The sequence below is a fragment of the Sitophilus oryzae genome, unplaced genomic scaffold (assembly GCF_002938485.1).
Source record: "Sitophilus oryzae breed Bouriz unplaced genomic scaffold, Soryzae_2.0 scaffold_1190_pilon_pilon, whole genome shotgun sequence".
Taxonomy (NCBI): Eukaryota; Metazoa; Arthropoda; class Insecta; order Coleoptera; family Curculionidae; genus Sitophilus; species Sitophilus oryzae.
In genome coordinates this window covers 1,124,282-1,140,393 of record NW_022145827.1, presented here as the reverse complement: position 1 = coordinate 1,140,393, position 16,112 = coordinate 1,124,282, and the positions used below count along the sequence as shown (strand labels likewise).

Below are 16,112 nucleotides of genomic sequence, written 5' to 3'. Positions count from 1 at the left end.
TACTCTTTTCAGAAGAGACCGTGAAGTTGGGGATAAAGCAAGCGAATAGGAAAGGCGTAAAAGCCATGGCAACCGCGTGGTAACAAATCCTGTGACGTACTCTCGCCAATCATGTTCGATGAATAGGCGGCCATGCGCGGCGATGCCGGTTTGCCAATGATATCGTTGAAAAATCTTCAACTTTCATAAGAAGCAGATTATACAGAATGAAAGAAATAAGTTATTAAATAAAACATATCGAACAATATGAACTACGTTAAAATTTCTTAGTAATATACGTCAGAATATATGCTAAACACATTATATATAATAAAAACATATTAAATTTATAGTTCATGTCTGGCAACTTTGCTATTTTATAGATAAACGTGGCAATATCGATTTTTTTTTTCTCGCATTCCTTCCGTAGCTTTAGATCCGCTGGTCAAATAGTATCTCGGAAAGTATTAAGCTTGATTTTCATGCATCCGTTATCCGTTGATACGATGGTCCGATATTAATTCTATTGGTTGACTTTAAAGACTTCAATTGGTTAGAAACAGTTATCCAATCGAAGTCTTTCAATTCAACCAATAAAATTAATATCGTATCATCGTATTGTCGGACAACGGATGCATGAAAATCAAGCTTTAGCCGTAGGGTTTACGGAAAAAAATATTTATAAACTAAAGGAGTTTTTACACATTTTTACCTAGATAGCTTCATAATCTTCAGTAAATTTTGAATATTTTTTGTTAGAGCCATTTTCCCCTATCTACCAAAATAAAGTGGTGGGGGAAGGTTAGATCTGTTTTTATTTAAATATTAATAACTCTGGACTGAATGATCGAAATCCAACAAGCGAGGGCTTGTTTAAAAGAGCGATTCTTACTCTATATATGGTACAACAACAATAATAATAAGCTTTTGAACGTAGACGCTAGGGGGCGTTGTTTTACAATATAACAAACATTGCGCGTTTTTTCAAAAAAATTAAATGCAATAGTATATGTAATTTTAGCTGATAGTAAAGAGTAGTAAAAGCTTAAAAAGTCAGCGGAAAACGCATTTTGATATCTTCTTTCACACCGAAGATATTAGCAAAATTATAATAAATACCAAAAAGTAAGCCCTTAATTACCTTATTTTTACAACACGATATCAGTAGCCCTCTTAATTATGCCCATTCTAATAAAAAATAAGATAGAAACAGTTAGTTTATTTTAAAATCGACGAAATACCAGAGTACCATTATACCAGAGGTATTAATATCTAATAATTAAGATATTAATAACAGTGAACAAGAAACGATGATTCAGTGAAGTCATGGTAGGCTTTGGAAAAAAGTTGCTTGTGACGTAATAGTATAAACGTCAAATTGTTATTAGATCAACATTTTGATAGTCTTATCAGCGTTTTTTTTTATCTTTTAATTGCTTTTTCAAAATGCCTTTATTATTTGAAATAGTTGAAGTTGTAAAAATATGATTCTATACACAACCCGTTTCCCAAAAGCTTTTTAGGACAAGTTTGGTCAAAACCTTGCGAACCCCGTTTTATCGCAAAAACGTTGCTACAAGATTTATTTTCCAAAAAAAAAAACGTGTCCATTGAGTGGAAACACTGTTTTGTATCTCGTTTTTCTAGAAATAAAAATTAGTATTTTTTAGTTGTGAAAAAAAACATATCAATAATTCGGATAAGGCGGGTTTTGTTGCAGTATGATGCATATTTTGGGTTTTGATACAGCAATATTTGCAACATAACTTGATTTATTAGATATTCTATTTTATTAAAAGTAAGCGATTTGAGATGGATAAGACGGCAGCAGAAACATTATACTTGTGTAAAAAGCCTACGAAAAATGCGGGATTTGTAACAATAATGACAATAAAAAGCAAATATATGTTGATAAAACGGATTTTGCTACAGTAACGTAATTTTTAGTGAATTTTATATAGGAATAGGCTTTTGCTGCAGTTTGGTACTATGTTTATGTAGATTTCAGGGCCCACTATTAATATATGTCATTAGGCCATTTTTATTAAAAAATTGATAAGCCGGGTTTTGCAACTTGATGCCTCGTTTAAAAAACAACTTAATATGTAGCCTTTATAAAAATATTTTATTTCTCCCAAGAAAAATACAATTTAAATACAAAACAAAAAATAACCATAAGATATAAGAAGACTGCAAAGTTTAAATCAAAACAAAGCGTATAAACTGTTAATAAAATGCTTATTATAAAAAAGTACAGTGCGAACTGATACCGTTTTTATAGGAGGTAAGTTTTTGCCAGAGCTAAAATAGGTGATCCTGTAGCAGGACGGGGAAGGTCTCCAGACGATGCTGCAATATCCAAATGGCTGTATTTCAGTGGACTGGGAGAACCAGATCCATATTTATCCAGTCCAGAGGCCAACAGCAAGAACGCTGCGGGACCTGAAAATAATAAGAAATATCGCTATAAATACAGGGAGGTCCATTTTTGTGTATTCCCCCCGGGTTCCAGTATTTGTATAACTACCAGTGGGTAAATGAATTTCTAGATATATTACGAATTTTTTTGGAACTTTAGTTTCGGAGATATAAATTTAATCGGACCTTTTTAAAAAAATTAATTTTATTTTTCAGAAACTATTAGAGACAGAGTTTACCAAAAATGCTTTTTATAACTACTAGCGGGTAAATGAATTTGTAGATATATTACGAATTTTCTTGGAACTTTAGTTTCGGAGATATACATTTAATCGGACATTTTAAAAAAAATTAATTTTATTTTTCAGAAACTATTAGAGACAGAGTTTACCAAAAATGCTTTTTATAACTACTAGTGGGTAAATGAATTTGTAGATATATTACGACTTTTCTTGGAACTTTAGTTTCGGAGATATACATTTAATCGGACATTTTTAAAAAAAATAATTTTTTTTTCGGAAACTATTAGAGACAGAGTTTACCAAAAATGATTTTTATAACTACTAGTGGGTAAATGAATTTCTAGATATATTACGAATTTTTTTGGAACTTTAGTTTCGGAGATATAAATTTAATCGGACCTTTTTAAAAAAATTAATATTATTTTTCAGAAACTATTAGAGACAGAGTTTACCAAAAATGCTTTTTATTACTACTAGCGAGTAAATGAATTTGTAGATCTATTACGAATTTTCTTGGAACTTTAGTTTCGGAGATATACATTTAATTGGACATTTAAAAAAAAAAAAATTATTTTTCAGAAACTATTAGAGACAGAGCTTACCAAAAATGATTTTTATAACTACTAGTGGGTAAATGAATTTGTAGATATATTACGAATTTTCTTGGTACTTTAGTTTCGGAGATATAAATTTAATCGGACCTTTTTAAAAAAATTAATATTATTTTTCAGAAACTATTAGAGACAGAGTTTACCAAAAATGCTTTTTATAACTACTAGTGGGTAAATCAATTTCTAGATATATTACGAATTTTTTTGGAGCTTACCAAAAATGATTTTTATAACTACTAGTGGGTAAATGAATTTGTAGATATATTACGAATTTTCTTGGAACTTTAGTTTCGGAGATATAAATTTAATCGGACCTTTTTAAAAAAATTAATATTATTTTTCAGAAACTATTAGAGACAGAGTTTACCAAAAATGCTTTTTATAACTACTAGTGGGTAAATCAATTTCTAGATATATTACGAATTTTTTTGGAACTTTAGTTTCGGAGATATAAATTTAATCGGACATTTTTAAAAAAATTAATTTTATTTTTCAGAAACTATTAGAGACAGAGTTTACCAAAAATTATTTTTATAACTGCTAGTGGGTAAATGAATATGTAGATATATTACGAATTTTCTTGGAACTTTAGTTTCGGAGATATAAATTTAATCGGACCTTTTTAAAAAAATTAATATTATTTTTCAGAAACTATTAGAGACAGAGTTTACCAAAAATGCTTTTTATAACTACTAGCGGGTAAATGAATTTGTAGATCTATTACGAATTTTCTTGGAACTTTAGTTTCGGAGATATACATTTAATTGGACATTTAAAAAAAAACAAATTTTATTTTTCAGAAACTATTAGAGACAGAGTTTACCAAAAATTATTTTTATAACTGCTAGTGGGTAAATGAATATGTAGATATATTACGAATTTTCTTGGAACTTTAGTTTCGGAGATATAAATTTAATCGGACCTTTTTAAAAAAATTAATATTATTTTTCAGAAACTATTAGAGACAGAGTTTACCAAAAATGCTTTTTATAACTACTAGTGGGTAAATGAATTTCTAGATATATTACGAATTTTTTTGGAACTTTAGTTTCGGAGATATAAATTTAATAGGACATTTTTAAAAAAATTAATTTTATTTTTCAGAAACTATTAGAGACAGAGTTTACCAAAAATTATTTTTATAACTGCTAGTGGGTAAATGAATATGTAGATATATTACGAATTTTCTTGGAACTTTAGTTTCGGAGATATAAATTTAATCGGACCTTTATAAAAAAATTAATATTATTTTTCAGAAACTATTAGAGACAGAGTTTACCAAAAATGCTTTTTATAACTACTAGTGGGTAAATGAATTTCTAGATATATTACGAATTTTTTTGGAACTTTAGTTTCGGAGATATAAATTTAATCGGACCTTTTTAAAAAAATTAATATTATTTTTCAGAAACTATTAGAGACAGAGTTTACCAAAAATGCTTTTTATAACTACTAGCGGGTAAATGAATTTGTAGATTTATTACGAATTTTCTTGGAACTTTAGTTTCGGAGATATACATTTAATTGGACATTTTAAAAAAAAATAATTTTATTTTTCAGAAACTATTAGAGACAGAGTTTACCAAAAATTATTTTTATAACTGCTAGTGGGTAAATGAATTTGTAGATATATTACGACTTTTCTTGGAACTTTAGTTTCGGAGATATAAATTTAATCGGACCTTTTAAAAAAAATTAATATTAATTTTCAGAAACTATTAGAGACAGAGTTTACCAAAAATGCTTTTTATAACTACTAGTGGGTAAATGAATTTCTAGATATATTACGAATTTTTTTGGAACTTTAGTTTCGGAGATATAAATTTAATCGGCCCTTTTTAAAAAAATTAATTTTATTTTTTAGAAACTATTCGAGACAGAGTATACAAAAATGCTTTTTATAACTACTAGCGGGTAAATGAATTTGTAGATATATTACGAAATCTCGTTTATGAGTAGATATTTTCACAGATGCGATGACTCATAAAGATTTTCACGTAGAATTCAATGACATACTTAGATTCTCGCTTTAACTTTTTGCATCTCTTCAAATAGAGCCATATAAATGCTTCTGTACTAAGTATTGCATTGTAAATAATTATTTTTATTAGCTGTTTTTTTTTTCAAAAATACAGAAGAATATTTTTTTTTGGAACTCCTTGAATATTCATCAAAATTGCCTTATAGAGGGTGTCTCAAATAAAAAAAAACCATCTCTCGAGGGGAGATTCCTCACGTAAAAATGATATTTATTTTTCATATCAACATAGGTCCGATTCTGCTTTGTTTCGTAGCTACAGGGTGTTAAGGTCTTAATAATCTTTCAATTTATTATGTTATTAAAGGTAAAGTAAATGTTTTCTCATTATTTAACTAATGTTAACTAAATCGTATTATTCTGTTTTCTTGTTGTAATTCTGTTCTAAAATTTTTCCTTATTTATTTGATCTGACAAAGACAATATACAGGGTTGTTCACCACATACGACACGGAGTATTGCAGCTAAACGATGAGATTTTTACAAATTGTAAATCTTGGGTTCGATGAAGGACTATTAGAGGTACAATTTAAAAATAATTTTACAACATACAGAGTGTCCCAAATAAGTAAAAAATATCAAAGTTGTATTTTTTTAAATGGCATTTTTAGTTTCTACGATTAAAATAAAGGTAAATTTGATTAAGGTTTATTGTATGTGTATTATTATACTTAAACCTTACCGTTTTTGAAATATTTTCAATTTTGTGAAATTGCAGTAAAAATTTTAAGACTTTATTTCTCCAAGGGTACCAAAGTTTTTAATACTAAATATTTACTGAAGTTTATTTATTGATCAGTTATTGTGTTGCAATAATAAAAATAATACTTCCTTATACAGAGTGTCTAAAAATTTATTTTAAATAATTATTACCTTCAAACGGCAATAACTTGTTTAATTTAAATGGAACACCCTGCATATTTTACGAGAATCAGATGCACAATTTAATTCTCTATCAAATTATGTTATACCATTTTTTACCTATCTCTTTAAGTTTCCGTAGAAAATGCATTTTCTTGTAATTTAGAATTTATTTATCAATATACCCATGGAATATTGACATTTTAGATTATTTTTAAAGCTGTAATGAATTTTCAGAAAGTACAGATACTAATATTGTGGATATAATTCGTTTATTTCATTAAAAAATAAAAAAACTGTTTAAATATTTGTTAAAGAGGACCAATTAATATGATTCCAGTATTTAAACTACATTAACTGACTGCATTGATTAATAATAATTGTTCCAAATACTAAAAAAACTGAATTTTGTATGGGTATTAGACAGTGTGATAAAAAGTAACACCTTAAAAATGATATTTCATTTTTTAATAAATGCTTATTTATAACAACAGAGACTTTAATTTTGATAACTTATTATTATATTGATTTCTGACTCAAATCCACATTTATTTAGAATAATTTATTAACGAATACAATTAAGTATGTAATTAATTAGTATATGGGCGGAAATAATGGTGCTATATTTAATTAATGGTATACTCTTTTATACAGATTTAAATAGTTTTCTTTTTGCATACAACATTATTGTTTTTAGCAAAACGATAATATTACTAGAATGTCAATATTCCGATATAACGATTTATATGATGTCAATATTCCGATATAACGATAATATTACTAAAATGTCAATATATGATGTCAATATTCCATAGGTGTCAATAATAAAATGTCAATATTCCATGGGTATATTGATGAATGAGGTCTAAATCATAAGAAAATTCATTTTCTACGAAAACTTGAAGGGATATGTAAAAATGGTGTAATACAATTTGATAGACAATTAAATTGTGCATCTGATTCTCCTAAAATATACAGGGCGTTCCATTTAAATTAAACAAGTTATTGGCGTTTAAATCTATAAATAATTTAAAATAAATTTTTAGACACTCTGTATAAGGTAGTATTATTTTTATTATTGCAACACAATAACTGATCAATAAATAAACTTCAGTAAATATTTAGTATTAAAAACTTTGATACCCTTGGAGAAATGAAGCCTTAAAATTTTTACTGCCACTTCACAAAATTGAAAATATTTCAAAAACGGTAAGGTTTTAATAAACCTTAATCACATTTACCTTTATTTTAATCGTAGAAACTAAAAATGTAATAATATACAGGGTGTTCCATTAAAAAAAATACAACTTTGATATTTTTTACTTATTTGGGACACTCTGTATCTTGTAAATTATTTTTAAATTGTACCTCTAATAGTCCTTCATCGAACCCAAAATTTGAAATTTGTAAAAATATAATTGTTTAGCTACAATACTCCGTGTCGTATGTAGTGAACAACCCGGTATAACATGTGTATGCATTTAATGGAATCTATTTGTGCTGTAAATAATTTCAGTTTAAAAGTAATCTAAATAAAATCGTTTACTGTTCCTTCGTGCCGATGTTTATGGTTTGTGAGAATAAGGGCCCTGTTGAGTGTACTAACAATTTTCGCCCGTTAAAGGTTGCTAATAGACTTGGATCAAGACAAATTAATAAAATTGCGTTTATCTCATCAAGAAGGCCGAAATCGACAAGATATCAAGAGACAACTTTTAATCGGCATTAAACTGCTTACACTATTTCGTTAACAAGAGAAAAAAAGTCAGTGGCGTATATGTTGTTCTAGAAAAATTTTCCATTGATTACCCATATGAATATGTCGACAGTTTTTCAGTTTTAAAATATGTCGCATTTATAGCAACTTTTACCCTCAAAATTTCATTTACTTGGAAGAAAATTATAATAAATCGAAAATTTTTTAATTTTAACACCCTGTAGCTACGAAACAAAGCAGAATCGGACCTATATTCATATGAGAAATCAATTTTATTTTTGCGTGAGGAATCTCCCTACGAGAGATGGCACATGTATTTTGAAACACCCCGTATAAATAGAATTTGCGGAACTTTTCCTATTCTTAGCGACTGTATGTAATTTACCTTGGTGTCCTCTCATCGATTGTGAAGAAGGCTTAGGTAGTCCTTGAAGTACGTCATCGCCCTCTGCAACTCCTCTATGTCCAGCAATGTCCTCTTTCCTCAAAGTAGATATTTCGAAGGGGTCGCCTATTTCCTCAGATTGTTCTTGTAGTTTCCTGGAGTAGCCAGATTTGTACGCAGGACCATTATCAATGACTGGAAAAAATTTTTGATTTTAACACATAGCTCAAATACCATTAGCTATTTAATATAAATCTAAACTAATAATAAGCGCCAATTTCTTAATTTTAGTATTTTACACTATTATATTAGGTCTAACTGGTTTCTATAATATGTATAAACACTGCAGGGCAAAGAGCTGTTACATCCTATGATATATGCCTAGTAAAAATATACATACAGGGAAAGAACCTGATAACCATCAGCCGTACAGTACCTTCCTGTAAAATTAGTAAAATTGCGCTAGCATGTTTTTCCACTGGGCCCTTCATTTATAATATTAATTGATATTATACCGTGTGTCGCATTTCCGACCTGGACATAGGAAATCCCATGTAAATTTTAAAAATAATGATTAAGTTTTCCCCATTTTATTTTACAGAAATATTTATTCGAAACTTTTTAAAGAACTCCTTAAAATGAAGCAAATTGTTCATTTTGAATGGTTTATACGAATTCGTTCTTGAGTTACGAGAGATACAATAATACTAAATTTGGCAAAAATTTAAAATAATGCGGTCCTGATCAAACAAATATAACAATCACAAGTTATGTCACAATATGACAAATCTGTTATAATTTTCTTCTACAGAGTTATGTCTAAAATATTATCAGTTATATTCTATATGAAAAGTTACAAAAAGCACACTGTAAACATACGAGAATCTTTTAAAAATCAAATACATTTCGTAGATAAGTAAACACACTGCTTCAAAAAAGAAACTTTATTTATTAAACACTAAACAATTCATAAAATAAAGTTTTTTATTGGGGGGCACGGCAGTAAGTCGAGCACAGCCGTACCATCCTTTTCTCGAAGGTATTAGCGGCACTTTTTACCACCCTGTAACTTCGTTGTGAATAAAGCAAGAATATTAATTTTCATTACACTTGAAGACATACTGTAGCTGGCGAGATTACCAAAATATCTAGTAATTATCCCTCATAGTTTATGAATTATCGCTTGTCAAATTTCTTTAATTTTGACATTGACTCACTGACAGATCATCAAAATTCTAAGGTACTTCTAGATGTGTCACAAACTCCAAATTTAGAATTTTAGGTAGCTTTAAGCTTATAACCTTTGAATAAGAAGACTAAGGAAGGAGCATATCAAAAATCTTAGGTACACCGCGATGGGCCTCAAATATGGCCGACTTAAATTCCGGTTTATCAGTGTCGTTATAATTTTATTTAAAAAATGTAAAACTATGATGTAGGGTAGACGTGGGGTAGACTCAATAATTTGTTGTTTTATTTTACGTTGTGAATAAATGTTGGTAGTTACTAAAATTGTTATAAAAATATATAATTCTAATAAAAATAGATAAGTTATAATAAATATTTATTAACACAAACATCCGATACGCTACTGAAGCAGGTAAGTCAAATTAACGTATCTAAATTCTTTGACATCTAATCTCTGACAAGTAATAAATAAAAGCTAAAATGCAAGAAAAATATATAATTTAGTTAATTTAAGTGAATTTCATAAATGATCGGTTTACTACACGTATGTATATTATATAGTCACTTACTAGCGAAACGTTGTTCCATTATTTGCCGACTCAATTTTTGCCGAGATCTACCGCACGCTACACAGCCAACTATTTTAGAGTCTTTTTCGATAAATCGCGATAGTGTCACTGTTAATTTAAGTTCTGCCACAATTTCCATCTAGATTTACTACCTTTATACAACTATCAGTAGTAGAATAAATAATAAATAACATAAAATAAGCTCCGTAAAGACTGACAAATCCACAAAATTTCAAATCAAATTCAAATGTGTCAAATGAATCGTCAAACAGAACTGTCAAGGATCCCCACCCTAGAGAGCTTTTATGGTGGTTTTTCCGCCCACCATGCATGAATACATGGATAGCATTATGCTCCTTCCTTAGTCTTCTTATTCAAAGCTTATAACCAAAGGAAAAAATGAAAAACCTCGAAATATAATATAGCTCTCTAGCCGCTACCGGTAACTAGCTTTCTAGTCGAGAAAAAGGTAGAAAACTAGAATTAATCGCAGCGGTCTCTTCTGATTTTATTTATATATCAATGTACCAACAATAATTCAAGGATTATGATTTTTTTCTAGTCAGACTTTAACTTGTAATGAAATCCCTATTTATTTTTTTAGTTTAAAATGTTGAATGCTAGGCTTGAACATATATCGAGCAAGGCTTGATAGCGCGGCGCGAAAGTATTCCGCTAGTACACCGGGAGACCCAAGTTCGAGGCTGCCTCGGGGCATAATTTTTTTATTTTATTTTCGTTAATAGGTATTCTGTTTGTAGCATATTAAAGTGTTTATTATTCGATCTTTGGTGTTCTCCATATTCCTATACGGATCTTAGTCATGGACCGTCAAGAGCGCTGATAGACACTGTATAGACGCATTTGAGATGTGGTGTTGGAGGAGAATTCTTCGTATTCCATGGACAGCTCGAAGAACGAACCAGGGCCCGAATTCTGTAACTTTGACATAAAAACGTTACGCTTTCAAAGCGGTGAGCGAAAGTATGCGATAAGCGGAACGTCAAGCAGTCGATTTTGGTATTCTCGTTGGTGTGCGAATCGTTTTCTGGATACGCGTTGAGCACATATTGACAGCATCGTAATTTCGCAGGTATCTAATAGTCAAATGTGACTAAAACAATGAAAAATGTCAATGTTACGTGAATTTTATAACCTATTGTTGAGTTATGTCAACCTATTTTTCTATGGATATGTCATTATTCTTATTATACGAGGGAAGTGTTGAAGACGCTTCTCAGCATTTTCGATGTTTTGAACAATATTTATAGCTACCAACTTGTAATTTGTCGATTACTTATTTAGGAATTTATAGAACAAGTAGTAGTTTTCACTAAAGAGCAAGATAACGCACGAAATCACAATTTTTTCGATTTTCACTGACAGTTCGACAAGCAAAACGATCCTTTAAGGCAACCGTTTTCAAAGCGCTTAGCGCAATCAGTAAAGACGCTAAGCGCGTCAGACGAGAATACACAAATCGTTAGTTAAGTGCGCGCTCAGCAAAAATTAACGTCATATACGCTGAGCGTCTAAAAGCGCTTAGCGTTTTCTACGTTACAGAATTCGGGCCCAGTCAATTCTTAATGAACTCGGCATCACATATCGATTATCCACCATCTGTCGTAGACGCATCCTGCAATACTTCGGTCATATCACTCGCAGAGGGGAAGACAACCTTGAAAAACTCATAGTACGATGATGGCTTGACCAAATAGCAAATATTACAGGTCATCCATTTCAATCAAATCTCCGAGACGCGCGGAATATCGCCAACGATGAAAGATCAAAATCACCAGCTGCACATAGCCATAATGTCACGATTCTTCAGGCATGAAGAGACGATAAAGAAGAAGAATAATATTAATATTAAAAAATGTCTATACCTATGTCGGATTCATCTCTCCAAAAAAATCCTTTATGGGTATTTTGCCACTGCCCTGCAAGAAACATCTACAAAATAAAATAGTTATTTTTTGTAAACACTTCTGCGTTATACCTAAACGGACACTGCGTGTCAGAAGTTATACTTACAGTTATGAAAATTTGCCTAACAAAGAAAAAAATGCTTAACGTTTTGGAACGTCTATCTCTTTCCGTCGTCAGAAGCAAAAAAATTCAAAAATTAAAGAAAAAAACTATTTAAAATATTTAAATTCAAACTATTATGAGAACACTTTAGTTTTTTTTTAAGCAAACCGTTGACGTGCTGTTAAAATGACATTATATCCATTGTCTGGAAACTTATATGGGGAAATTTTGATAAAATAATAAATAATTTAGTACTCACTAAAAACACCGTATGTCGCTAGTGGTAGGAAAAATAATTTTTAGAGGTTACTAGTTTATTTGGTTGCCTGTGATATGCATCTACAGGGTGTTTCCTAATTAATCTAAAAAATAAAAAATCGTTAGAAAACGGCTTAAGGCGGGCTCTTAATAAGTATATTTATTTTTTTCTCGGCAACCGTTTGATGAACAAGAAAAACTCAAAAGATCAATTTTGTTGAAAAAGGATGGCCAGTCAAGAAAAAAATATATTTTCTTTGAAAAAGCAGTAGTGTACCGTTTATGTTAAGCAAAATATCGATTTTTTTTTAATTCTTAACACCCTGTAAATCAGAAAGGAAGCACTTTAGACCCAATGGTTATATAAAAATTGTTTTAAGAACACATGAGGAATCACACCACAATTTTTTAGACTAATTAGAAAACACCCTGTATATTGTCAACTTGACAATGATTGTTGATAAATCAAAAAATACCTTTTCTGTAAAAAAAGCCCGATTTTCGCAGGAAAAATTTTGATTTTTATTGAATTTGGGCCTGCGTCTGCAAATACCGGTATGTTTTTTAATATTCTATCTATCTAAATTTTAAATATCATAATCAGAAATAGTTTTATTATTTATTAACTGTAAAAATGGTATATTTATAAGTTTTATCAAATATTGTGATTTACTTTCTACCTTGTAGTCAAAATTTATATTTAATAAACTGTAAAATATATATATTCTTATGTTTTATTAAAGTTACTCTGATATACTAATATATCAGTGTAACTTTAAAATTATATCCTTTGAAATCAAATATAAACATAAAAAATATTTACAGTAGAAAAGGCGAAGGCGCTGGGTTAAACGTAGTTTCTACTAAGAACACGGAGGGGCGCTTTGACCAAAATTTTATTATTAAGTTTCATATCTATCTTAATAGAAGATTATTTTCTTTTATCTATGATTATATCAAGTTAAACTTCAAAATTAACAATTACTACCTGATAACAATTACTTAATAAGGTAAAACCAAAAAGCCCCAAACTTTCTGTATGATTATTTTTAAATTTTACGTATGTTATGTTCTTTAAAATCAAAGAAGCGATTGCCATACATTACTAACATCTACAGATGCATGAGCAATACATTTATTTTTATTAGATTGTATTAAAAAACCTCTTTTATTTTTTTTTAGAGGCTATCGCTTCTTTCATTATAATTTTGGCGTTATCAAAATCTACTCTGTGTCCTGCGTCCCATGCATGCTGACAAATCTTAGATTTGTGAAAATCTCCCTTTCTTAAATATAATAATAATATTAATATTATTCAAATACGTTGTTGTTAGAAGGTATAAAGGTCAGGTTATCAAGTGCATTTATTAAGTTCTGATCAAATTATTTACTACTATTACTCTACTATTATTCGCTGGAACAAACAACTTTTTATAGTTGATAACATTGGTAATTACCAGAACCGTTGCCTTACCAGGACCCAGCCAACAACATCGCCTTTTTAGCGATTAAACGTGAATTTAGGACGGCTCGTTAACTGTACTTGCATTTTTTGGGCGCACCGCGGCATCACCATCCTGCGAAGCGCTGGGAAATGGGAAAAGGACGCTCGGCGTGATCGAAGAAAGAGCGAACCCGGCGCGCATTAACGGGACACATAACGGCGGACCTTTCTCCGAAGGCTTAAGTTTCTCGGTCAGCTCGTCGATGGCCAAAAATTACATTCACGACTCTCTCATTTGTATAAATGGGCGTGAGCAGGCAGAGGCGTAGATGGTATAGGTGCAGAATGTCCCGTTTTGGTTGCAAATGAGGATTATCTCGCTTATTAGTTAAAATTTCTTTTGGGTAACTAAAGGTGCCGTATTCAAAATTATCATGGCCTTATTAGTTTTCATAATAGAGGGTTAATTTTGAATATGTTGCAATTTTAGACGCCTCTCGTATCACAGTTGCCTGATAATCAAGTGACGTAGTTGTTTTTTCCTTAATATTTCCATTTTTGGGATATTGACCAATGTTTTATAAATTTCTTGTTTTTTATCTTAACTTTAAAACACTCTGTGTAATATTTTTTTGTGAAAAATTTAAATAATCTTATCTCCTGAGTATTTTTTTTGTGAATCATATCAATACATGTTTTGGTTAATTTTTAAGAGCGTAATGAACTGATCACAATCAAATTTCAATCAATTTTTTCAAAAATCATTACTTTTGATGTGATTTTTTAATATGACGAGCTGGTTTTGGTGACTATTGTCGTAACGTCATACATTGGATACTCAGAAGAGCTCATAGAGAGATCATAACAGAACTAACGATATTAAAGAAAACATCCTGTAATAGTCAAGAATACAAACAGAAAAAAAATGTAAAAACTATTCTAGTACTTTATCTTGCCTCCGTTGGCTGCTATAACTGCCTGTATACGTCTGTTCATACTGTCATTGAGGCTGCATATATTATATTGCGTTATGCTTTCCCATTCTTCTTTGAGAACCAAGCTAAGATCATTTAATAAGGCTGGTACCGCTTTTTGACATCTAACTCTCCTGCCAAGCATTTCTCAAACGTCGAACATGATCGGCAGTTCATAGTAGTATATAGTTCACAATAATCACCAAAGCTGCCTTGTCATATTGAAAAATAACTTCAAAAAGAAATTATAATTGAAAAAATTGCAAATTGTTGGTGCAAAGTTAATTTCGCTTCTAAAAATTTACCAAAGCGTGTATTTACAGAATCCAAAAAAAAACAAAATGCTCAGGAGACATTTTAGGAAAATTTACACACGAAATTATTATACAGGGTGTGTTAAAGTTATGGTAAAAAAATAACCCCTCTATTAGCTTTGTATAATATGCCAAATACTAAATTCTTCTTCTTCTTCCTTCTTCATACTAGGCGAATCGCCTGTTTGGTTTCGTCGTCTCTACCGGTTAGACTGACAAGTTGTCGCTCCATCGTTTTCGTGGACGTCCTAAGCTTCTGCGACCTAGCGGTGATTTGTCGCGTGCAACTCTCACTATCCTTCTGTTGTCCATTCTGCAGATATGGTCGTTCCATTCTTCCTTTCTGCTGAGTACCCACTCATTTACATTTTCCACCTTGCACGCTCTTCTTATGCTTTCATTTCTCTCCCTGTCCAGAAGCGTCTTTCCAGCTATTCTGCGTAGTACTCTCATTTCGATTGTTTCTAGTAGTTGTTTAGTTTTCACTGTATCAGGTCGAGTTTCTGCAGTGTATGTCATTATTGGCCGTACCATTGCCTTGTAAATTCTCGCTTTAGTCTCCACCTCAATGTTTTTATTTCGACATATTGTATCATTCAGGGTACATTCATTATTTCGACATATTGTATTCTGGTTGCCTTCGTTGTCCGTTCTCGCACCTCCGCTTCTACATCACCATATCCTGAGATTTCTATGCCTTGATACTTAAACTTCATCTCTTGCTGAATAACATTGCCCTCGACTTCCAGTTTGCATCTTAGTGGTACTTTTGATGTCGTCATGCATTTAGTTTTCTGGGTCGATATTATCATATTAAGTGATTTGGCAGTGCAATTAAATGATGTAATAAGCGCTGTAGATCGTTCTCATTTTCAGCTACCAATACGGCGTCGTCGGCATAGCATAGAATAGTAATTTCCTGGTCGCCCATACTGGATCCCTTCAGTAAACGTACATTTCCTATTATTTCGTCCATAATGATGTTGAAAAGAAGAGGGCTCAGGGAGTCACCTTGTCGGATACCACAGCCTACATTTATTGGTTCGGTCAGGACCCCGTTAATTTTAGCTTGAACTTGGTTCG

The 16,112-nt window shown here is 30.7% G+C and overlaps 1 protein-coding gene across 1 annotated transcript in view; it reads right to left on the bottom strand.

The window, feature by feature from the left end:
* Positions 1-2,085: 2,085 nt before the first annotated feature.
* The window catches only part of LOC115891708 (putative aminopeptidase W07G4.4), a 149,816-nt gene continuing 135,789 nt past the window's right edge, over positions 2,086-16,112 (bottom strand). Inside the window, exons 9-10 of the mRNA XM_030912249.1 lie at positions 8,252-8,446; positions 2,086-2,421 (exon numbers count right to left, since the gene is read on the bottom strand). Of these exons, the coding sequence (XP_030768109.1) occupies positions 2,255-2,421; positions 8,252-8,446 (362 nt within the window). The 3' untranslated portion in view covers positions 2,086-2,254. The remainder of the gene's footprint in view (positions 2,422-8,251; positions 8,447-16,112) is intronic.